Source organism: Rhinolophus sinicus, linkage group LG06 (genome assembly GCF_036562045.2).
Source record: "Rhinolophus sinicus isolate RSC01 linkage group LG06, ASM3656204v1, whole genome shotgun sequence".
Lineage (NCBI taxonomy): Eukaryota > Metazoa > Chordata > Mammalia > Chiroptera > Rhinolophidae > Rhinolophus > Rhinolophus sinicus.
In genome coordinates, this window is record NC_133756.1 from 21,750,961 (window position 1) to 21,775,150 (window position 24,190).

The window sequence follows — 24,190 nt, forward strand, 5'->3', positions numbered from 1 at the left end:
GAAGGAAGTGATGTTAGACGGATGTGGGTGGTGCCTCCGGGGTCCGGTTTGGGACCGAGAGGGTTTAAAGGTGCAGTTCACGTAGAAAGGTACGGGTGTTGCTCTCGAGCTTAAGTTGCTTCCCCTAGATTCTGGATGTTCAGTGGGAGGATCGAGAGGTGGAAAGGTGGGTGGTGATAGTGGGCGGTGGGGAGGACACGCGGAGAACCGTTGCTGGTTGCGTCCGCCTGCAGGCTAGCCCCGCCCCCAAGAACCGCTGCACTTAATATTCACAGCGCAAATTATTGATCGGCGAAGTTATCCATTCGGAACAGTGGCGGCTTGCCCATTGGCCTCGGGTGCCACGTTCCCCGCCGCAAAATATAAAAGACGACAACCGGATTTCATTCTTAGGTTCCTGCTCGGGTCTCGGAGACCTGGCAAACCTGTTCTGCAGCGCATGGTCTCGGTGCTTTGCAAGAATGCCTCTTCCTGCTGGACAAGAAGCACTGGACCTTATTTTTCTTTGCAACTATAGTTCTTCCACTCAGGGATTATGCAACTAACTGATGCAAGCTCCGAGAAAACCAAACTTGGTATCTCTTATTGCAAAACTGCCCTAGCTCTTCAGGGATCCAGGACATTAAGTCACTGCGGGCATTTAAAGCACAAAGCTTCTTCTGGTTGAATCTATTTGTTTTTTGTTGTTATTAAACTTGGTCGGTTGAGTATTTCTCAGTTTTCCTCTCTGATGCATAACAGGTCAAAATTTCCCATCTCTCTTCCTGAGTGGAGACTAATTGTGTCACCCTCGTTGACTCCGACAGTGTTTACTTAATGCCTAGTGAAAGACATCTGACAGAGTACACGCCCAAACAAAAATACACACCGCCCTTTTATTAGGCTCCCTACATGTTAGAGGCACCGACACAATTGAACGCTGCGGAGACTGCAAGCTCCAGAATGCCGCGCGGCCACTTGTCCCTGCCGCCTTTCTATTGGGAGGCACAGAGCAGACTGGGCTTTGTAGTTCGCTGATGCTCTCCCGGGATAGGCTGCTCTGGTGAGGGCCGGCTGTGTCACGTGGACCCCGCTCCCGCCGCCGCCGTCGTCTTTCTCTGTCTTGACTGAGGCAGCCATCTTGCTCTTGCCGCGTGCTGGTGTTGGAGGACCCTCCCTGCTTCAGGTGAGACCCCCGGCGGTCCCGCCACTCCACGGCCACAGGCCGCTGCGCACGGTGTCCCCCCGCCCTCTTCTTCCGACACCCGCCAACCGCTCGGGCTGCCACTTCCGCCGTGGAGTGCCAAGTGGGGGCGGAGGCGGCTAGCCTGGCCTCTGGGTTACCGGCGGCACAGCCGGGGGTCGGCACCTGAGGGAAGGGCCCCAGCACCACCGCCCCTTGTAGGGGCGAGCGGGCCCGAGCTGTTGCCACGTAGATCCAGTCCCAGGAGCCGGGTGGTCCCCTGCCTCTGTCCTGATACTCTTCATTATTCACAACAACAGTGCTGTGAGCTTTGAGCTGTATGAATACAGTCTCTCTGTTGTCATTTCATTTGATCCTTCCCTACAGATAGGGAAACTGAGGTTTGCAGCCCCTGGCCCCCTAGTGCTAGGAACCGAATTAGGATGCAGCGCCCTTCACCTGGTAACGGCAGTGTTTGTTTACAAGTTGGCCTCCCACTTAGACATTGCCTTGCCCATCCTTATAGCCCTTCACACTGCTGGATGCTTAGTAGGCTGTCAGGAAATTGATGACGGACTGACAGCACAGTGTTACACAGCTAGCGAATGGTGGTTTCAGCTGTTTTCACTATACCATAGATGTCCCCTCGGGAGTGGTAACAATAGTTACCAGTTTTTAAGTATCTACTGTGAGCCATACCCTGTACTTGATAACTTAACCTTTAACCCTTAAAACAACCCTATGAGGTGTGTGATGTTACACCTTTTCTAATACAGAAGGAACACAAGTTCAGAGAAGTAAAATACCTTTCCGAAAACCTAAGTTGTAGAACCTTGATCCTTCCGATTCTAAAGTCTATGTCTCTCTTTCTCTCTTAGAGAAACCCCACATAATAAAAAAGTAGAGACTAAGAGTTGCAATTATTTTATCTCTGCGTAAACATGTATGTGAAAGTGCGTACCACAATGCTTGGAACTTATGCACACAATCGATACTGATTATAACATTATTTACACCTTTTCTGGAGTCCTTGAGGAAAGTTCTAAAAGATTCTAGGATCCCCAAGTCATACGAGCTTAGGAAGTTACTTCTCCCTTTTGGGCCTAGGAGGTGACTTCCTTCTGGGCCCTCATGTGCAAATACATTAAATTGGAAGGGAGGTGAACTGTTTTTATTTGTTCATAATTTATACCCTGCTGCTGCTTGCAGGTATTAGAGATGGCCTCACATACAAGACAATAAAGTACAGGTTGATTGAGGAATAGAGAATAAAACCAGGTGTTTTCAAGATTTAGTCCAGATTCTGAGTTTGACCTCTCTTCTCAGAGTCCAGTTCTCTTTCCTACTTGAATTCCACGCACCACAACCTGCCAGTAGACAATGAACCATCCTTTTCCTCCCCTATCCCCCTTGAGCTGCCAACCTTGCTAAAATGCTTTTTCTCTGAGATACTCCTTGGAAACAAATTCTCTGTTGTCCTGATGACCTCGAACAGAATCTGTTCTTTCATTTACGCATTGATATAATGAGTTCATTTTGTTGCTTTTGTTTCAAACAAGTCAGGAGTCTTTATCTTTGTCTTAACTTCTGTCTTCTGTCTCTTTTCGGGGATTGTCACTTCAAAATGCAGAAGAGTCCAAAAAGTTTACCCAGTGTCTAGTTCTATAATATTTTCACTTAGCCCGTTTTTTGTAAAAAAAAGTCCTTAGGCTCTTTGTTAGTTCACTACACTTTTATGGCGAATTCCTTTGAGAAAAGTAAATAGTGGTCCTTTTCTGTGGGTATTGAGTATAGAGATTGGGGTCTACATCAGCAAATTTTAAGTCTATGGCAAATTGAAATAGGTACACACCTAAGACTTTTGTGCTCTTAATCACACTTTCTCCTATAAAAGCGTGTTTTTAGCTGCTTGAGCATTATGATACAGTGCTGAACAAAAATTAAGGAATCATAAATTTTAAGTGTTATTTGAGAACTGGACTTTATTTGGCCTTAAAGCAGACATATACAGGTTAGTGCCTAAGTACAGTGTCAAAATACAGAATGTGTAGTACTTATATAATCTTTGGTTCTCTTTCATCTCTCAAATGAAAACAATCTTTTTCATCTGGATGATTATAAAGAGGTTAGAGAATTGGCCAAAAAAGGTTTGATAACAGCCTTGTCTTTTATTCTACCTCCCACATCTCAGTAATTATCTGTTGATCCACAGAACAAGTAAAACAAGACTTTAACATTGGCTTTTATTTGTTTATATAATGTGGAATGTTATGACCCATTATAAACTTAGGAACTTCTGTCCTTAGTATGAATATCACTGACCAGACTAGGATTCATGACTTTATAAGGTTCTCAGAATTTTCAAAATCAAGATTAGCCTTAAAAAGCTTATATTTAAGAGTTGTCTCCCTGCTTCCTCCCCCCAAAATTTAGCATTAATATAGCAGAGATATGTTTTTGTCAAATTGTGCAGGGAGGTGCTTTGTTTGCAAGAATATCTTGACAAGTATGACATACTACCTCAGTGCAAGGTATTGAATGAACTTTGTGGAACGTGCTGCAGCAGCACTGAACATCTAAAAATCTGGTTCTCTTTCCCTATTACTAACACGCCATCTGACCTTGAATAGAGGACACGACTACCTCATATCTTGATAGCTACACAGCCTATTGTTGAATTTCTTCTTTGGCCAGCTTTTTTTTTTTTTTTCTTCTGTTATGGATAGCAAGGAGTACAGAATGTGTTTTGGGAGAAAAAAGTCTACTTAAGTGTTGTGCTAATAACATTTGGTAACAGCTCTCTGCTGTTAAAATCTTTGAGGGAAAAACTGGCTTGCCTACAGAGATTTTGTAATTGGTTAGGTTTTACTGAATGCCAAAGTACCAAATCATGCTTTTAAGGAGGGATCTTCAAATAGGTAACTTTGAATCCCATTCTATTTTCTATTTGTATATTCCATTCCATCATGGTATTGTTTAATTTTGGTTCTCTTAATATCTGGTTTATGAAGCAAGAAAAAGTTATTAGTATTTATTAAGAATATAGATGTATTAATATCATGGTGGTGATGAATACTGCAAGCTCAGTGAACTAGAAGGTACTGTTGCATAAACAGTTATTTTATTTTGGTAAAGCAGTGACTATAACAAATCTATTTTTCCCCCTTTAGATTTACCAACAGCATGAATCAAGAAAAGTTAGCCAAACTTCAGGCTCAGGTCCGGATAGGGGGCAAGGTGAGTGTGGCATAAGAAAAACTGATAGGAGAATGCGTTATTACCAGATATTATGATTATGATTTTGGATTTATGGTAATTGAAAATCTAAAATCTTTTCAATAATCAAGATCAATCCACATTCCAGTTTGAAAATAATTTGTCTAGGTCTAAAATAGATAACTAGAATACTCTTTCTGATGGTGAAGTGGAAATAGCCACCTTTGTTTGAATCCTCTGAACATCTGGTAGTTATGTGACATGAACAAGTTACCCAGTCTTGTAAAGCTTTCATTTTCATATCTGCAAAGTAGAAATAATCATACATATGATGCTTCTACAGACCAGAGCAATATTTATAAAACACCTAACATGGTATCTGGCATAGAGTAGATACTTAAATGATAATTATTATTATGTTAGTCTCTCATGTGGGGCATCCCAGATATTAATGTTACTTCATCTTGACAGGATACACTTAATGCTACAGTTAAGTTTATAAGTAGCTTAACTGGAGATGCAAGCTGTTTGTAGGTTTTGTTCATTGCTAGGTTTTCCTCCCAAATTCCTGCCTATATGAACATGAGCATTCTTATTCCGTGTACTCTTTGAAGCCTAAGGAAGAGCTAATTCTGAGCATCAAAAATCTTTGATTCCCTTCAGCTCTGGCCCCAGGTTCAAGGAGAATATTCTACCCTTATCTCTGCCCAGTACAATCTTTTCCTTTGCAAAAGGAAAAGCAAGAACAATGCTTACCTCAGACGTGGGCAGGGGTTGGTAGGACAGACACTATGTAGCAGCCCCACTGTGTCCTTTACTTTGTTGATAACCACAGCTCCTGGTGACGGGACAGGACGGTAAAGGGAAATAGTGACTAGTACTTGCTCCTTTCATAGTGATACTGTTATATGACTTTAGAGTCATATTAACACATTCATGTAACCAAAGTAGTTACATTGTAGCATCAAGTGTAGTGTAATATACCAATGTAAAAACTAGGGACCATAGAATATACCTGGAAGAGCTTGATGCAGAATATCACTATTTTATATATTTACATATAATATATATATATATATATATATATATATATATATATATATATATATTAAACTAGGTAGTTAGTACATTCATTCATTTCACTAGTTTATTGAGCACCTATTATGTGCCAGGCACATAGTAGATAAACAAGTCAAGGTTTCCTGCTCTTGACATAGTTTGGAAGAAAGACATAATCACAATTACACTATAGAATAATAAATGCTAAAATAAAGTACAAGGTGCTCTTGCCTAGGAGAAACAAGGAAGTCATCACTGAGCTGAGATTTGAAGAATAAGAATTTATCACCAGGTAAACAGGTGAGAGGGTAAGTGGGTAGGTTGAAAAGGGATTGTCATTCTCACACATGCAAAAGCACAAAGCATGCTAAGATAACATGGTGCTTTAATGGAATGGCTTGCTTTAGTTTGGTATAGAGTTTAGAGTATATAATGGATAAAGAATGGTTGGAAATGAAACTACCAGGTAATTTGGGATTGGATCATAGCCTTAAATGCCATACTAGGAGCTTAGAATTTTATTCTATAGGGAAGGGGCAACTATTGAAGGATTTTAAGAAGGAAATAACAGCCGTTTTAGAAAGGTAACTGCTCGCAATGTGGAAAATGGAGTTAAATAGAAATTTGCATAGAGAACAATTGAGAGGCTACTGCTGTAATATGTAAAAGGTAGGGGTTAGAATTGATATGACTGATAGAATATGGGTGATGAAGGGAAGACAGAAGAGTCTGGGATGTCCCCCATATTTCTGTCTTTAGAGACTGGATACATGGTGGTACCATCAGCTACAAAACAGGAAATATAAGAAAAATAGTTTGGTGGACTGATAAGCTTTTAGCCATGTTGAATTTAAGGTGTCTGAGGCTCATTTGAGTTGAGGTATCCAGCAAGCAGTTGAACCATCCTGAGTCAAGAACGCTTCACAAATAAATGAGCACCTATGTAAATAGTCACTTCTAGTCCATCCTGCAGCAACTGGATTTCATCACAACCTCTGCTGCTACTCACAAAGCTCTCTTCTACTCCCACCAGAATTGCTGAGACTGAAGCCCCTGTCTACTCTCAATAAGGCTGAGTACGACTGCAGGAGCTACACAGAGATTGAAACCTCCATTCCTTTTCCCTTACTCCTGCCAGGTCTCAAAAAGGGTTAGCCCTCATGACTTAGGCTGCTTTTGTTGGTGTTGCAGCTCTGCTTTAGGTTTCACTTTTGTAAATTGGCCCAGGAACTTTATCGATTATTTTAAATAGTTTTTCAATGGAAAAATGTATTTATAGAGTTTCAAAGTATCCATTTAGAAATGAGCTTTTTCTATCTCAGTAAATAGTACAATATTCAACCTATTTGCTCAGGCCAAAATTCTAAGCATCATTCTAGATTCCCATTTTCTACATCTAATCCATCAGTAAGTCCTGTTGGTTCTTCTGACACATTGAGCGCTCTCCATCTCCACTGCCACAACCCTCATCTTTCATCAGAACTGCTGTAGTAGCTTCCTGATTGATGTCATTATAGTTGATTTTCCACAGCAGCCTCAGTCATCTTTTAAAATCATAAATCAAATCAAGTCATCTCTATGCTTAAAACCTTCCAAAGGCTTCCTAGTGCAATTTGAATAAAATCCAACTCCTGCCTATGGCATTCTAGGCTACATGACCTAGCCCTTGCCTATCTTTCTGATTTTATTTTCCTCCTCCTTTCCCATTGTTCACTCTTCGTTAGCCATACTGGCCTGCATTCTTTCTCTAAACAACAGATTCACTCTTGTTTCATTTTGCTGGGATCACTCTTCCCTAGATCTTCCCATGGGTCTCAGTTCATATGTCACCTCTTCATAGGGGCCTTCCCTGAACATTCTAATAAAGTAGTGCTTAGCTCCCACTCAATACTCTTATCAGTGTATTATTTTTTCTTAATACCCTTATCCGATTTGAATGACCGAATTTATTTATATATTTATTGACTTTTCTCTCCCACTATGATGTATGCTCCTTGCAGTCAGAACTTGATCTTTTTCATTCCTGGATTCTAGGACTTTAGTACACTCACATAGAGGCATTTGATTCTTAATTATGTCATAATCTCCAGTTTCAGAATATCTTTAGACTTTATTGTTGGCATAGTAGGTATTGTTAAAAAAAAGCATTCCTTATAATGTTTGAAAGTTGTTATAAAACACTAAATTGTCTTGAAGTTATAAATTATTTTTATTAGAAAAATTTTGAAATGTGTTGAAATGATAAAAGCTGGATACTGGAGAGAATAAGACCTGGCTAGAACTGACCTTCAAAAATCTGGGTTAGGCTGACAAACACAACTCTGAGCAGCATTATTAATCATTACTATTAAGTTAGCAATTTCTTATGTGGGTTTTAGTTAGGGTACTGTGGATTGAAAGATATGCGATTGCAGTTGCCAGATGCAAGGCATGCTAACCCTTCTGTTTGGTTATTTTTCAGGGTACAGCTCGCAGAAAGAAGAAGGTGGTACATAGAACAGCTACAGCTGATGACAAAAAACTTCAGAGTTCTCTAAAAAAACTGGCTGTGAATAATATAGCTGGTATTGAAGAGGTATGATCACTTTCTAAATTGTTAAATTATGCAGACGAATAGCACATTCACAAATCGTTATCCATACTTTTCAAATGTAAAATATCAGCTTAGCGGACTCTGATATTGTCAATCAGATGTCTTTGATTGACTGCAGCTGTTAAATTTGCTTATTGTATAAAATTGGATGATTGTCCAAAAAAATAATTTTAGTAGACAGCGAAGGAATTCATCATATTTGTCAGACTCAAAGTATTTGCATGTATGACAAAATTATAGAACTCGAATTTTAATGTAAGATATTTTTTCTAGTAATACAGAATAAAGAAACCCTATGATTTCATTAAATAAGGTGGACTTTTTTCCCATAAGAGCACCATTCTAATCTACAAAGTCTCTCTAATTACTGCCTCAGCCAAGAAGCTCTAGCCATAGCTTTCCATGGATTAGATTCCTTGCTAGTCCTCTTTCAAAAATTTTTGTTAAAATTTTTAAATCATTTTATTATATTTTGATGATACTACTTTCCTCAAATATGAAGGCAAAGATTAATGTTACTTCAAAAGACACTCAAGAAAAATTATCACATCAATTATTTGTGATCTGTTAACTTTCTAGATCCACTTCTACCTAATGATTCCATTTCTGATCATTACCAATGTTTAAATTTTCACTGCCATAAGTTAGATTTAATTATATCATTACTATCTATGGTACCGCCTCACCAAAGAGAGGGAAAGTACCTGCCTTATATCCTGTATTAGTGAGCACCTATCATGCAGAATTCATTATTTACACCATTATAGATAAAAGAAATCCCCATCAGTGTTTCCAAGGACATTGCTGTTTTTTCCTTTTTCAGATGTTAATGCAGGTGTTATTTCCTCTCAGAAGTCTTCCTGGTAGCACACATACACATTTGTACAAAGAAGGGTTAGGTGCTTTCCCTATGTGCCTTATACTGCCCTGCATCTACTTTTGTTATAGCATTTATTAAACTGAATTGTGAATTCCTTTTTGTTGGTATTGCCAATACAGTTCTAACCTTTTGAGGAGTCATCGCTCCAGAACGTCACACAGAAAGTTAATGGTACATAATAGGCATGTACACACTCTCATTGTGTACCCGTGTATATGCTACCTTCCAGCCCTCACAAACTAGTCGTATAGAGAAAATATGCATGAAGATAATTAACAATGTAAGGTAACAGCTTCAAATTTCTAATATTTGAACTTAAGATGGGGAGAATTTTTACTTTTTCCTTCTTTCCCTTTCTAAAGTTGAATTTTGAGAACCAAGATATTTATACTGTATATAATGCTTTGCAGATCTGAAATAATTTTGTTGAGGAATATCTGGTATGCTATATATAATCTGGCTTGCGTCAAACATTATGTTTTCTGTTACTATATTTAAAATAAAATTTTTTTCAATTTTTTCTAAAGAAAATGACACACATTTGGTTTAAAAACAGCTATTAGGAGGGGAAAGGAAGCTATTACATTAAATGTATACGTGAAAACATGTACAGTATACAGAAACACTAAGATATGAAAAAATATGTATGTTTTAGAATAGACAAAACATTAATTACAATTTTGTTATTTTTTATTTGGGATGTTTTAAACTTGTTTCGCAGTGCTGAACTCTGAAGAATATACTATCTTTTTGTTTTGGGGCAGTTTAAGAAGAGCAGGTAAAAACTTTTGAAAAGAGAAGACACTATTGCCAAAAGTAATAATACTGTGTTTTCTGTACTTACGACCTATGAAACATCAAAAAAGTAGAAAGCCTTCAGTTTGGTGGGTGAGGAGCAGGAAGATCAGTGGTGGGTTTCAAATCACATTGAATGCACTTCGCCAAGTAAAGTTCTAATCTTACTTTCTAGGCTGTCAGTATTGGTGATTTCCGCCCCCCCAAAAAACTTAATTTATGTTCTCTTCAGAAACTTGAAGAAACTGAGGGAGTGTTTGGATTAAGACAGGCTTCTCTGGTCTTTCATTTATTCTTTAGTTTGTTGATTTGCTGTAATAATTATAATCATATATAGATTTCTTTTACATGTTACCAAAGACAGATAAATGCAAAGCTGAAAAAAAGTAAGGGACAGGGGAGTCAGAGACTGTTTCATATAAAATCATGGTTTAGGAAGGAATTCCTAGGTGAACTCCAAGAATATAACCCAGAACTAAATTTCTGGAAATGTCTTATGTTCTGTGACATTTGAAGATATTTGGATGTGCTTCTTATTTGGTAATCGAGTTGGATATAGTGATAGCTGTCACCTTTCTTACCCTGATAACATGACTCTATCAATAATAGAAGCTGTTCCATAATCATTTTCCATGATTTTATAAGATTTATTTGATAAAAAATGTCATCAAAAATCTGAATCTCTGGTTCAGATGGCCTAGTTGTTTCATGGAGTTTTACTATTACATTCAGAGGACAGCTTCTATCTTAACTAGGGTATAATTCTGCCTCTATGAAATCTGTCTATCTTTCCAGTCATAATTAATCAACCCTTTCTCTGTACTTCCTTCCATTTCCCTTAGCTTAAATTGCTCTTCTATAATACATTTATTATTACCTCATATTGTGGGGGCAGGTAGTCTGTTTTCAGTAGATGATAATGAGTCTTGACAGCAGGAACCATGTTTGTTTATTGTTTAGCCATAGCATGCTGACTTGCATGATGAGATGTGTTGGGCCTATTAAGTTTGAGATACTGATTAGGAGGAATTATTCTGCAACAAGTTAGCCATAGGACGCTGGAGTTCAGGGGAAAGCTTAGGGCTGGGAATGTAAATTTTATAATTGTACACATAAGTTTTACTGTTTATGTTTTCCTCTTCCTGGTTCTTATTTTTGCCTGAACCACTTGTACTGAAGGAGAACCTAAAGTTACTGGTTGACCCTTACCACCGTTCCTTCTTCCTCCAAGTAGAGCCTCAAGTGCCGATGTTTCAACACCTCTGAGTGCAGGAGAGTAAAAGGGAAGCACCATGGCCCATTCACCTTATTATTTCAAAACAGCCTTACTTTGTCTTAATTTCCTGCTTTTTTGTTTTGTTTTTTTTTACTATATTTTATTGTGGTAAAATAAATAAAACATAAAATTTTCAGTTTTATCCATTTTTAAGTGTACAATTCAGTGGCATTAATTACAATCACAATGTTATACAACCACCACCATTACCTATTTCCAAAATTTTTCATTATTCCAAACAGAAACTCCTTACCCATTAAGCAATAACTCCTATTTCCCTCTTCCTCAGCCCCTGATAACGTCTGACCTACTTTCTGTCTCTGTGGATTTGCCTACTGTAGATATTTCATACAAGTGGAATATAGTATTTGCCCGTCTGTATCTGCTTCCTTTACTTAGCATACTGTTTTCAAAGTTCATCCATGTTGTAGCATGTGTCAGAACTTCACTCCCTTTATAGGAGAATAATATTCCATTGTATGGATAGTACCACATTTAATCTTTTCATCTGTTGATGAACATCTTTTGTTTTTAAAATAGCTTCCCCACCCAATATAAATGTATATTGTCAGTGTAGAAAATTAGGGGTATGTAGAAAATATGAAGAAGAATATTAACATTCAGTCATAATCCCATTAAACAGAAATAACTGCTATTAGTCTTATATTTCCCATTTTCGTATGCATATATTTTTTATTTTATTATTTTTTTAAGGCGGGCACGGCTCACAGTGGCCCTTGCGGGGATCGAACCGACAACCTTGGTGCTACCAGCACCACACTCTAACCAACTGAGCTAACCAGCCACCCTGTATGCATATATTTTTATACATACATTTCTGAGACTGTTAGATGTACAACTTGGAATCTTTTTTTTTTCTAGATAGCATTATATTATAAAAATTGTTTCATATCACTAAAATGCTCTTCTTAATCATCAGTCTAGATGTCTACATATATTCCAATATCTGGATATACCATAATTTAACATTTCTTTATTATATATTCTAATGCTTTGATAATAAAAGAATATATGTTGGACTTTAATGTATATAAATAGTTAACCTTCATCTCTGATTTCCTTCAGATAGATTTTTGGAAATACAACTACTGGCTGAAAGAGCATGAACATTTTTAGAACTCTTCGTATTGCCAAATTGCTTTTCAAAAAGGGTATACCATTTTACACTATTTACAGCATAGCTATAGAGAATTCATTTCATTAGACTCTTGCCACCAGAGCATGAGAGAAAATGATCCCAGCATGTCATATAGTGTTATGACATATAGCTATATATGTCATATAGCGAGTGATCTAGCTTTAGCTTAGATCAACAATAATAGGTTATACTTCATATTAGCCTTTAGAAATAAGCAGGTACTGAGCTTTTTAGAAGGATTGAATGAGAAAGGTACTCATGGGCGTGTATATAAAACCCATAATCCTCAAAATATGACTCACAAAATCCCAGATACTTACATGCCTTATATTTTAAATGTTATTTCACCCCATTAATATATAGGAGGAAGGCAATAAACATGAATTTTTTTGTTAAATATTTAAGTGCCACTACGTATAGGAAGGAGTGGCAATAAAATTTGATTTTAAGACAACTGTCAATTCTCAGAACTGCAGCTACCTGGCCTAATGGGGAGACTTACATACAAGAAAATCACATAGCAGAAAAATTTAAACCTCTTCGCTGAACTGAGAGGGCAGTTATCAGTAAGAGCTATGGAGTCAAATATAACTTTGTGAGCTTCCTATAGCCTTAAAAACTTACTGCTGTGTAAGAATAAAACAAGCATCAGATTTACGAGATAGAAGGCTGCTGTGATTTATGTATGCCCTACTCAGAGGCCAGTGAAGGCAGGGATTTTTAAAGTGTTGATAGCAGCATAATAGTGCCACCCAGCAGTTGCCAGGAATGACTTAATGGCCCTAAATTCTGTAGGGCAGTCAGGCTGATTCTGAAAGGTCAGAACAATAGGAAAAGTCAGGCCAAAGATACAGCCCAGGAGGTTCTGGGCATCTTCATTGGCGGCATTACTGACGCTATTTCTAAACCTTGCATTTGGGAGCTGCAGTCTGACAGCATCCATGATTTTAGAATAAATTGTACAGGAGGTGTCCATTCATTCAGCAAATTTAAGCAACTACTATGTGCTGGACACTTGGGGGTGTACTGTGTCTGGTAAGGCATGGTCTCTGATCTCAAGTTCACCTTCGAGTAAGGTCAAAGACTTGAAAACAATTATACTACAACCATTTAATTTAATTTAATTTAATTGTAATACCCATGAAGTGCAGAAGTTGCATAAACCACCTTGAATTTTCACAAAGAAGCATCTAACTCAGGACTTGCATAAATGGGAATTTGCAAGGTGGAGAAGCCAGAAAAGGTTCTTCTAAATAGTGCAAACTGCATATGTAAATGCACTAGGCATGAGAGGACATAATATTTTCTGGTAATTATAAGATGTGTCAGTATTTTTAGAGGGAAAAATAAGAGCAAGGGCATCTGGTATTTTGGATTGGGGTCTCAAAAATGCTTCCTCCACTGCTCAAGTAGCATACTTGACTTTCAAGTACCTTTTAAGTGGGAAAAGCGTTTTGACATAAAGGAGCTGTTTGATTACTTGAAAAAGGGACCTGAGTGCTGGTATAGTAGCTAGTTTAATAGTCTTTGTTTACTTGTCTGCTCCTTGTTCTTATACTGTGTATAGATTATATGTCTTATTTAAACCAAATATCAGTAAATCACTGGAAGAAGTGAATTCTCCATATGAAATGCATACAGTTTACTTTGTGAATTTAACAAATTCCTTATTCCTGTTTTTACCTCTAAAAGGGAAGTGTCTTAACTGACCAGCCCAACAATTCATCCTTTGATAGTTTCTAATAGCTAGTGTCTAGAAGCCTTATATAACCGTCATTACTCAGTAGAGAGGAATGAATGTTAGAAATAAAATATTCTGGCCTTTTTAACTTCTAATATTTCATTCTCTCTATTCTAAAATTAAACTCTCCACCCCTTTCTGGACCTTTTTATTCATGAAGCTTCATCTTTTATACAACCCCATTTAAAACAACCATTAATAAATTTATTTCTGTTTCACAGTCTGAGATGACATTAATCTTGCTTTTCACACTAAACTCAAACAACATATTTCAAACTACAAAGACCTACATCAGATGTAAATATGGCCATTGGAAAAGAAGCTTGAACAGAAGGAAAATTCATAAAATTTGTTTATTCTTTCTGGCCCCATGTTAGGCTCTTACTTATTCTGTAGCCAGATATTATCCATATATCTGTGCTGTTTTCCTTTTGCATTCTCAATTTAGCCTATATTCTAAAATAAATAATTCTGTAGTAAGCTTTCATGGGGCCACAGAATTGAATTTTTATAGGCAAATAAATGTTTTAAGAATGCTAATAATCTTGTAGGAAGGATACCAAACAGAATGTTAGGAATGTAAGAAACCCAGGTTCAAGTTCTGAGTTTGCATATACTTGTCCTTTGGTATGTTGCTTAACCAAGAGCTCATCTTTAGTATTTATTTCTTTAACAACAGATTTGAACTAGAAGACCTTTAAGTTCAACAAATATAGGGCCTGAAAAAAAGAAAACCCACACAAATGTGTGGCCTTTTTTGGAACAATATTGATTTCAAATCTCTTGTGATTTTAGGCTGTAAATTTGAAAAACTCAAATTCCAATATTTGAGACTCCTTTTCACACCTTGAAATATTACAAAAATCCTTTATTAATAAATTACATGGTTTAGTATTGATTTAGAAACTGTAGTCCTACCATATATTTATTCTTTTCCCAATCTAAAAATATGTGATTCTAGGATAGATGCAGAGCAACATCCCATTTCATCTCCACTGTGCCACCTCCTTCTCAAGCCATTTCTCGCCCAGATTTTCAGCCACTTTAACATTAAACCTTTCTAACTAAGCTATAATTATCTTCAGAACTATATAATTTATTTTTTTAAAGTTAATATAAAGTATTTTTAACTCATGATATTTGTTCAGAACAGCTGCATTGAATGCTTAGTGTGTATAATATACATAATAGAACTTCTGGTACAGTACTGAGAGAGGGAAGCGTATAGAATTGAAATAGTGATCTTTGTCATAAAAAAACAAAAAAGGGAAATGATTTGTGGGGTTTAGTTACAGTTTTCTAGGGGATTTGCCTTTATTTTCTCTGTGTTCCAGGTCTTGCCTGAAATTTAGAAGCCCCTTTCTTCCCCTTCCTTTCTGGTGCTGTCTGTCAGTGGTGGTGATCACCTCTGAGGAAGAAAAGCCCACTTCCACTCACTATGGAGAACACTCAGCATCTCTGCTTGATTGTGAAAAGGGCAGTTTTTGGATGGATCATGAAATGCTTCTAAAGTAGCCAAGTGTTAAATTTCCTAACCTTTTTATACAATAAGCATGTTACCACCAAGGTAACTTACCCAGTGGAGTCAACTACATAGTGGAATCACAGTATTTGCACATTTAACTTAAGCAAATTCAACTCTACTAAAACACAGAAAGTGAGAGACAAAAATAACTTTTAAATAGTTCATGTTCAACCTTTTCAGTAAGTCTCAGACAATGGGTTAAATCAAATCTGAAACAGTCAATTCATATTGGTGAAAGCTATAGAAAGAATATGAGGATGGTTTTAAAGGTTTCCCAGTAATTAATAAAGCATGCTCAAGTGGCCAGGCAAGTGGGTGGGAGAGACATTTACAAGGATTACTAAAGGTTGAGAAACAATACTTTAGAATTAGAGGAACTGACAAAATCCTCTTCAAGGAATGACATGATGAGAACAAGAAATTTTTATAAATTTACTAAATGTACAAAGGAGTGAAACACCTGATTGGTTAAATTTCTGAGTGTTCTTTATGGATTTTCAGTGGTTATTTTTGCCATACTATATTACCCGGTTATAACCTGTTCCCTAAGTGAGAGGCTGTCCCACCAAATGGTATCTGTACCAATTTAGTTTAGTAGTATAAATTGAATAAGATAAATAGATATTTCATTAAGAAGCCAGTGTTAGCTGATTGTTACATTATTTTTAAATGTGGGCATGAACTTCTTTTTCATAGAAGTATTCAAATTTAAAATCTAGATTCTTTGACCATCCTAGTAATTTGTGCTATTTACACCATTTTATTTTGTTGCGAGGGTCTTTATCCATCCATATGCACTGCTTAGATAATTACTACCTTGGGATTACAAAACTACTAAGCACAAATACATAATTGGCTAAACTGTTTTTTAAAAAGATACTTTTAGTTGTACCTAATTTGTGAAGTATATTTTTCTTTCATGATCATGCAGGTAAATATGATTAAAGATGATGGGACGGTTATTCATTTCAACAATCCCAAAGTCCAAGCTTCCCTTTCTGCTAACACCTTTGCAATTACTGGTCATGCAGAAGCCAAACCAATCACAGAGATGCTACCTGGAATATTAAGTCAACTTGGTGCTGACAGCTTAACAAGTCTTAGGAAGTTAGCTGAACAGTTCCCTCGGCAAGGTAGGTATTTCAATTTAGTACCTCTTTTCCTCCCCACTTTAAAGAAACTAATGATTTAAAAGGTGTCCTATTTTATATTGGAAGGATTTGCCTGTATATATATTTTGCTTTTATAATGTTACTTACGTGCTTCATAAATTTTTCAGTTTGTTTCTTTAATAATTATGCAATGTGGCATAAGAATATATGGGTACATTTTGGTAGTAATATAGAATGTTGAGAGTAATTACCTAAAAGGAAAGTGCCAGGATCTGCAGGCCACATTTTATAAACAATCAATTTGATACTCACTTCTGACTAATGACAAGAACATAGTGTTATCACAGAACTGTATTTTTGTTTAACATTGTTAATTGTACTATAGATGCAGCAACCGTATGTTCTGAATTTCCAAGATAGTTCTGGTTTCAAATGTGTCTTGTGACCCCTAAAAATCAAAGAGCCTATTATTTCAGTGTTCATACTACATAGATACTCTCTTACATGAAAAGAGATGGAAAAAATCTTGAATGTTGATTTTTTAATTTGGAGAATATGGAGTTTGGAGAATAAATTAACTATAATGTCTTTATTCAGACTAATCTGTATTACTCCATTTAAATTTTACCATCACTGCCCATTGAAATTGCCAGCTGTATTTAGTATATATCTAATGAAGTTAAAGTTTAAGTGATTTTTACGGCATTAGATTAGACAATATTTTGCCTTTTCTGAACAATTATATCAGATTTAGACAGGAGAAAAGGATAAACAGTGTAAGTGTCTGTAGATTTCTTTGTTCTCGGTGAGTAATTTTAAAACAATCTTTTTGTAGTGTTGGATAGCAAAGCACCAAAACCAGAAGATATTGACGAGGAGGATGATGATGTTCCAGGTAAGTGACATTTCTTTAGTTTTCAGGTTTTTAGCATTCTGCTTATCTCATTTAATTCATTGCATAATGACTTACAGTTTGGGGTTGATGAGCTCGTGAATTTAAATTGATGCGCAATGATGAGGCTATGATCTAATGAAAAAGAATAAAAGCCCTCTCATTTAGAACTTAGAATCAAAAATTGTCACACAAAGCTCTGCTGCCTGCATTTATTATTTTGGAATCACTGTGATTATAAATTTGTATTGTTATTGTTATTACATTTCTGTGGGAATTTTGATTGACATATGAAAATGCTGTTCACTTAGTAGTTTGCATTGACCAAAAAAAGACTAACATTTCCTTAGGATTACTGTTTTAAGCAGATAAATGAAGCATTATTAGTGAAATGCCACCAATTCATTTCTGCCCCTTGTCCTGTATATTTTGAGGCTAATTCTAGTAGGAATAATTTTGTTTTTATTGGGGTTAGAATAAAACACAGGAATTCACCTCATTTATATCCTTAACTCATGTACTTTTTTTTCAGATCTCGTAGAAAATTTTGATGAGGCATCAAAAAATGAAGCTAACTAAAATCTCTCTGGTTTTTGGAAGCTGGCATGGACTAGATTTAACAGATCAGCTTGTGGTTCCAAAGTTTTACAGACACGGAGAACATCAACTGTTACTAGTTCAGTAATATAAATATTTTGTATATTAATAATGCTGTTTGTTCAGCATTTTTTGGTCATTTGATTTTGCATTTTGCACTTCCTCCCAGGATCTGTTCTTTTGGTCAAAACACGAAGTATTGATGCAGTTTGAAGGTGTTTTGATTTTTGATTCTTGGCTTTTTCTTTCATGTTTTTTGTTTGGGGTATTTTTGGTGTATGTATGTGTATGTATGCGTGTGGGTATGTGTGTATACAGTGGAGAGCAAATTGGAAAACAGTTCTATTTATCCTCTTCCTTCCCCCAATAGAAATAAAACAAATCTTTACATTTGTTACTTTTTATTTTTTTCTAAGAATGCACAGAATTAATGAAAAGTGAGTATTTTGGATTTCAAATCTGAGGAGATTTTATCCTTGGACATTTTATTTTAATTCGCTTGGTTAATGTATTTTTCATACATGTCTCTGGGTTTAAAATGTCGTGAGATATTTTCACCAGCTTCATGCTGGTGTAAATGGGCAGCATATCTTTGGTGTAGTTGCCTTAGATTCACTTACCTAGTCAGACCCAGAAGAATTTCTTCTACTAGCTCCCTTCCTAAATGCTGTTTTTCCTCTTCTTTTGGTTTCCAGTTGGCTTGGTCAGCTTTTGGTAATGCTCTAATGCTCTTCCTCACCTTCCCCCTAGCCTCAGAAGGATGTTCTCCATGTAGAGTTAAGTGAGTGCCTAATCCTTTTTGTAAGACTTTGTTCCCTCATCTTGAGGAATAACAGCTTCATCTTCAACTTTTTATTTCCCCCTTGATTTTACAGTTTGGTAGATTTCAAACTGGAATAGCTAGCATGTGCTTGCTAAATAATTTTACGCCAGACTTATCCTGTATCCTAGCTGTTCTTAATAGCAGGTACAAAAAATGCCTCTCTTTCAGCAAGGTTGAAATTAGGAATGTCCTTTTTGAAGCAGAAAAAAATAGGCCATAGACTCATCCCCAGCACAAATGGGCATTCTATGAAATGTTACGGCCCCCAGGAGGATTTCTTCAAACACTTTCCTATTCTTGGCCTTGAACCTACCTCTAGATTGGATCTTGCTATTATAGCTGCTCACAGCATCCTCCTGCATGCTTAGAATAATGCTTGGGGTGGAACACTGGTAAAACACAGTATTTATTTTTTACCTCCTTTCAGAGGACTTGGAGGTAAGTTGCATTCGTTCATTCAAGTTTCCCTCTTGCTGTCTGATGATAAAAGCTTGCATTTTGCTATATCAGCATTTCTTATAGCCAATATTTAAGGATAAGATTTAGAAAATCTATCATTTCCTGGCCCGTCATAAACTAACTATGGCTTAACCTTGCAGCATTTCAACTTTTTTTCAAGCTAGATATCTTTATTTGCTATCTAAAGTGCAAGACCAACAACATATCAAGGGATCTATAGACACAAAGGCAAAGCTCCTGTGTTTTTTTCATCCAAACACCTCAATTTATTTTATAAATTTGTTCATCATCCTGTTATGTTTTATATAATATATGGACTTAACTACAAAATAAAATAACAGTAATAAAATAACAAAAGAGGGTATTTCCTCTTGTGCTTCTCTTATTGTTGTCTACAGAATTTCCTTCTTTTGTATTTTTCCCTCTGCTCCCCACCCCCAAATGAATTTTAGCCCAGTCATTATTTGAAATAATGTTTCACCCATTGTTAGATCAGTCGCTTTAAATGGTCTATATAGCCCAGAATTATGTTCCTCTGTCCCCAAGGGGCACACTGCACACTGTGGGGCAGACAGGGTTGGGGGGCATCAAGTGGTTAGGGACATATAAGAGATAGGTAGTATAGCAAATGAGAAAAAGAGCACATAGCATCTGGAAGGCATGAGACTTGCGTGCTAGTCCAGACTCTGGCAATAGCTATTGTGATCCAGGGCAGGTCACCTAATTTACTCTGAAATTCATCATTAGTCAAATGAGATGTTTCTAAATCTTGTTGTTTCTCCTGCTCCTGTAGTTCTGTGAATCTCGTTTCTGAAAATTCTCAAGGAGGTGATTTTATTATCTTTTCAGAGATGTTGGTTTTTCTCAATAACCATAAAGCTTTTTTATGGTATATGCTACGTTTGATCACATTTTAACTACTTACCCAGAGGAGCTCTGGTCAGTATTTATCCTGTTGACAACTCTTAATGGCCGGCTTCTCCTGTGTCTTCTTCTTCTTTAAAAAACTATTTTCGTACCTTCCACTTTCATGGGAAGAGCATACTGAGATCCTGACTGAACCCAAAGAAATGTTCCTGCCATCAGAGGGAGTAGGCATAAGTAAGAGTATGGATGAAACTTTGGTAAATTGTAGTGTTCTTGGCATAAATATGAATTACATAGTTTTTAAAAAATATATGAAGTATTTACTAAAGAAGTACTTTTTACTAAGGTTAGGTATTTATTGCCAAGATAACTATAGAAGCATTATCTGGGGAAATTCACCTTAAATTTTGGGGATAATTCAAGAAATGTCTGCAAAAAATTGCTTCTTTAAACTGAATTGGTCTTAATTTTTGTGATTAGTGCTTTCAGTTTTTGTAAAGCTTCTTATTTATCTGTTTTGGCGAGCCCAAAGTAAATAGTTGGGACCTTATTTTTCTTTTTTTATCCTTATTTTTCCTATTAAGTAATGGTTTAAGAATACATCAAGCACCTTGATTTGTTAAGTAGTGTTTATGGGATTCCATTAAATTAATTTTAATAAGCTTACTAGGTTCTTGTGAAAACCTGTATTGGGATATGTTTGATTTGTTTCTTTGTTTTAATTCAGTGTTTACCCCTAAATATACTATGTATCCATAAGTAAAATGTCGTAAGACCGCATGGTATAGTAGGAAATGCACCGGTTTTTAGATCGAGGTCTGTTCCATTGCCTACCATGCTGTAACCTTTCCAGCAGGGCTGCTGCAGTGCACAACTCCAGGGACCACCATTCATCCTAGTGTTGCAGGGGGTGCCATTTTCATAGAATAGAATGTGAATCCTGCCCCTGTAATAGTGCAATGATGGCATTGCTCTCTGAGTCTGTTTATTCTCTGTAAAGTGGTGCCTGAGTCAAACAGGGTTCCTTAGAACCCCCTAAATGATTAAGATGAAGATGAAAGAGGAGTAAAGTGTGTTATCTCCCAAGCCATGGCAAAAAGGAGCTCGTGGTTCTAAGCTCAGCAAGGCTCCATTCCACACTGCCACACTCCAGTTCTACCTGCACTGCTCTGCCATGTAGAGTTTGCCTGGATTATCGTAGCCTCCTCATTAGTCTTGCTTATGATTTACTCTCTCCAATCCTTTACACAGGAGCCAAACTATCTAAATTTCATATCTGAACATGTCATACCCAGCCGAGGTGATGAGGCAGGCTGCCGAGGATGCATATAACTTGTAGTACATGATCCCTGCAACAAAGACCCAAAGTAGCTCGGTTAACCTGTGCTGGCCAGTGGACAGTGTCCCTCTGAGCCTAGATCCCAACGTGTCCCTCCTCTCACAGTCTCAAGCCAGGGAGATGTGTCTAGTTGTCTTGCTAAGGCCCACAAAATACACAAGATTACTTCTGACAAAAATATTCCAAAAGCTATTTGAGGTACAATACCAGTGAAAAAAGAGCTGTCACAAAAACAAACACACATACTATTCTGTTTTAAGCATCTATTCCTTTGCACGTATTTTTACAATAGTACAATGTTAGGGTCATTTGATTTTTTAATACTTTTCCCATCTAGAGAATGAGCACCTTGATGGCACATGGCATGTCATACATCTTTTATCCCCAACATCTAGCACAGTGCCCAACATATAGTGTAGTCATGATATAACAACTAACACTTATTGAATACTTACTACTGTAAAGAGTTATTTAACTCTGTTACAGTCCAGTGGGGCAGGGATTATAATCCCACTTTTAAAGAGGAACAAAAAATGGTTTGGGAAAGTTGCCAAAGATCACACAACCAATTGGTGGGAGAACCAGGATTCTAATCTAGATCTATCCAATTCCACAGTCTAAACTCTAAACATCACCCCACACCACTCAAATGTTTATTGGGATGACAATTATGTGGCTGTGGTCTCTAGACAGTTATCCTCATAAAATGTCACTCAATATTAGCCTGAAAAGGAAACCTGTCTTAAGGGTTACCCAGGAAGTAAAGTTTGAGGTTTTTTAAAGTAGGATTTGTAATTTTTTTGTGTGTATATTCAGGGGTTGGCTTTTATAAACTGAATTGGATATTTTGCATACCTGGGACGGGATCCTTTCTGAGGATAAAACAAGTTTATGAAAGTGACTTTTTCCTTTTACAAAATGAGTGTAAGAACATTCATACCTTGTACATTCTTTGTGGAATGACTGATCACCAAAGTCAGGTTATCTTGACCATGACCGAATCCAGGGAACCAAAATCTAGGTCATCAATAAATTTCCCAATGCTCATTTTATCTGATTGGACCTCACAGTGGTGTTGGGGTGTGTTTCCCACCCCCAGTTCCTGGAGCATAATGGGACAGCAAATTGGACACTGAGATGTGTTTCATGGCTTCCTTGACAGGCACTGTCCACCTGCACAAGGGGCCACCCCACCCTGACAAACATGAAGGGTACAAGAGAATTCTATCTTGCCACTTAAATTATTTTGCCTTCTATCCACTTTTCCTTCCTTACCTCAGGGGCTTGAGGGATGTTGGGTGGTGGCAATAAAGCAGAACAATGAAGCTCAATTGGCAATTGGTTTGAGAGTCTTTCCTTAACTGCCCGAGCCTAATAAAATAGAACTAAAACCCGAGGCATAAAAATGTGAAGTTTTCCACAGCTTTGTGGAAAACTTTTCCACAGATTGTGCTCTATCCTCCATAACATCTCATTATGACCTCTAATTTACTAAACTACATGGTCACTTTTTATATTATTGATGACCTTGCTCAATGGATTAGAATAATTTAATTTTAGTTTATTTTAAATCTCAAGTTTGCATATACTGATCTCCAGGCACTTTAAAAGTCCTGTTTTAGAAACAAAGTGGGACATGGCAATGATAACCCATCTATCCACACACCCTCATCCACCCCAACTCCTGCTTTTCTTCCCAGTTCTAGACAGAACACTTTTGAGAGCCAAGAATTCTCCCCTTCTGGATGGCTATGCCAGTTTGAGTGCGCCAGAAAGCAGACACTAAGAGACAAAATGCAGGAGAGAAAGAGACAGGGAGAAAAGGTTGGATGGAAGCACTCTAGGCTGCCTTGCTGTCTGAGGAAGGATTGGAAAAGCCATCAGGTAATCCACAAGCCAAAGTCAACCATCAGAGGAGTCTCATGTCTCCCCCAAATAGGTCTGCCTTAGTATTCCTGCCACACTCAGTAATTGATGGGGGTAGCCCATGGGAGGCATGGCCTCAGTACAAATGGAGTGATGGATTTCACAGTTCAACAGCTGGACCATTGGTCAGTTACCCTCCCTGTAGTTGGTGGTCTAGAAATCACGTTTTCATGGCCACCACAAGGAGATAATTACTAAAATGTTTTACAATGCCACGTATGGGAAGCATCTGCTTTACTTTTTAAAAGCATAACTAAGGTGAGAACAGATAGCTTTACACCCATCATTCTATTTAATTTCCAAAACAACTCTCTGAAATAGGTACTATTGTTATCTCTGTTTAATCAATGAGGCCAACATGGATCAGAAAGATTAAGTAACTTGTCAAAGATCACACAGTTGATCATGCAGGTGTCCTGGCTGGAATTTAAACACAACAGGTCTAACTCCAAAGCCAATGTCACAGACACTGTGTTTGGGCCTGAGTTAATGAACAGGATAAACAGGCCAACCTGTAGGAAGTTGACAGTACCCATAATTCTCCCAGCAGTCACGTTCCTCCTTTGCTCCACAGCCTTGACAGCTACCATATATTGATTGCTTCTCCTGCTAGTCACTATGCTGAGTGCCTTGCGGACATTGTCTCACTTAGTCCTCAGCACCCTCCCTGTTAAATGGGTATTGCCCTATTTTACATATGAAGAAACTGAGATTTGGAAAAATTATAGCTATAAAGTATAGCTAATGTTTATTGCGCTTTCACAATAAT

The 24,190-nt window shown here is 37.2% G+C and overlaps 1 protein-coding gene across 2 annotated transcripts; it reads left to right on the top strand.

The window, feature by feature from the left end:
• The first annotated feature begins 45 nt into the window (after positions 1-45).
• On the top strand, positions 46-19,674 carry BTF3L4 (basic transcription factor 3 like 4). 2 transcript variants are annotated; one of them, XM_019742845.2, is made up of 6 exons: positions 46-1,165; positions 4,333-4,399; positions 7,899-8,012; positions 16,338-16,539; positions 17,354-17,413; positions 17,943-19,674. In XM_019742845.2, exons 2-6 carry the CDS (start codon positions 4,346-4,348, stop codon positions 17,987-17,989), a joined length of 477 nt encoding a protein of 158 aa, XP_019598404.1. In that variant the 5' UTR covers positions 46-1,165; positions 4,333-4,345; the 3' UTR covers positions 17,990-19,674. The 2 variants fall into 2 exon arrangements, with proteins under 2 accessions (XP_019598404.1, XP_019598405.1); XM_019742846.2 differs by lacking the exon at positions 4,333-4,399 and having other exon boundaries at positions 1,040-1,165.
• The last annotated feature ends 4,516 nt before the right edge of the window (positions 19,675-24,190 follow it).

Excerpts from the sequence above, each read along its gene's own strand:
- BTF3L4 (XM_019742845.2), top strand. The coding sequence starts at position 4,346 with ATGAATCAAGAAAAGTTAGCCAAACTTCAGGCTCAGGTCCGGATAGGG. Across the intron at positions 4,400-7,898 it reads AGGTCCGGATAGGGGGCAAG|GGTACAGCTCGCAGAAAGAA; the intron begins GTGAGTGTGGCA and ends GTTATTTTTCAG. Across the intron at positions 17,414-17,942 it reads GGAGGATGATGATGTTCCAG|ATCTCGTAGAAAATTTTGAT; the intron begins GTAAGTGACATT and ends CTTTTTTTTCAG.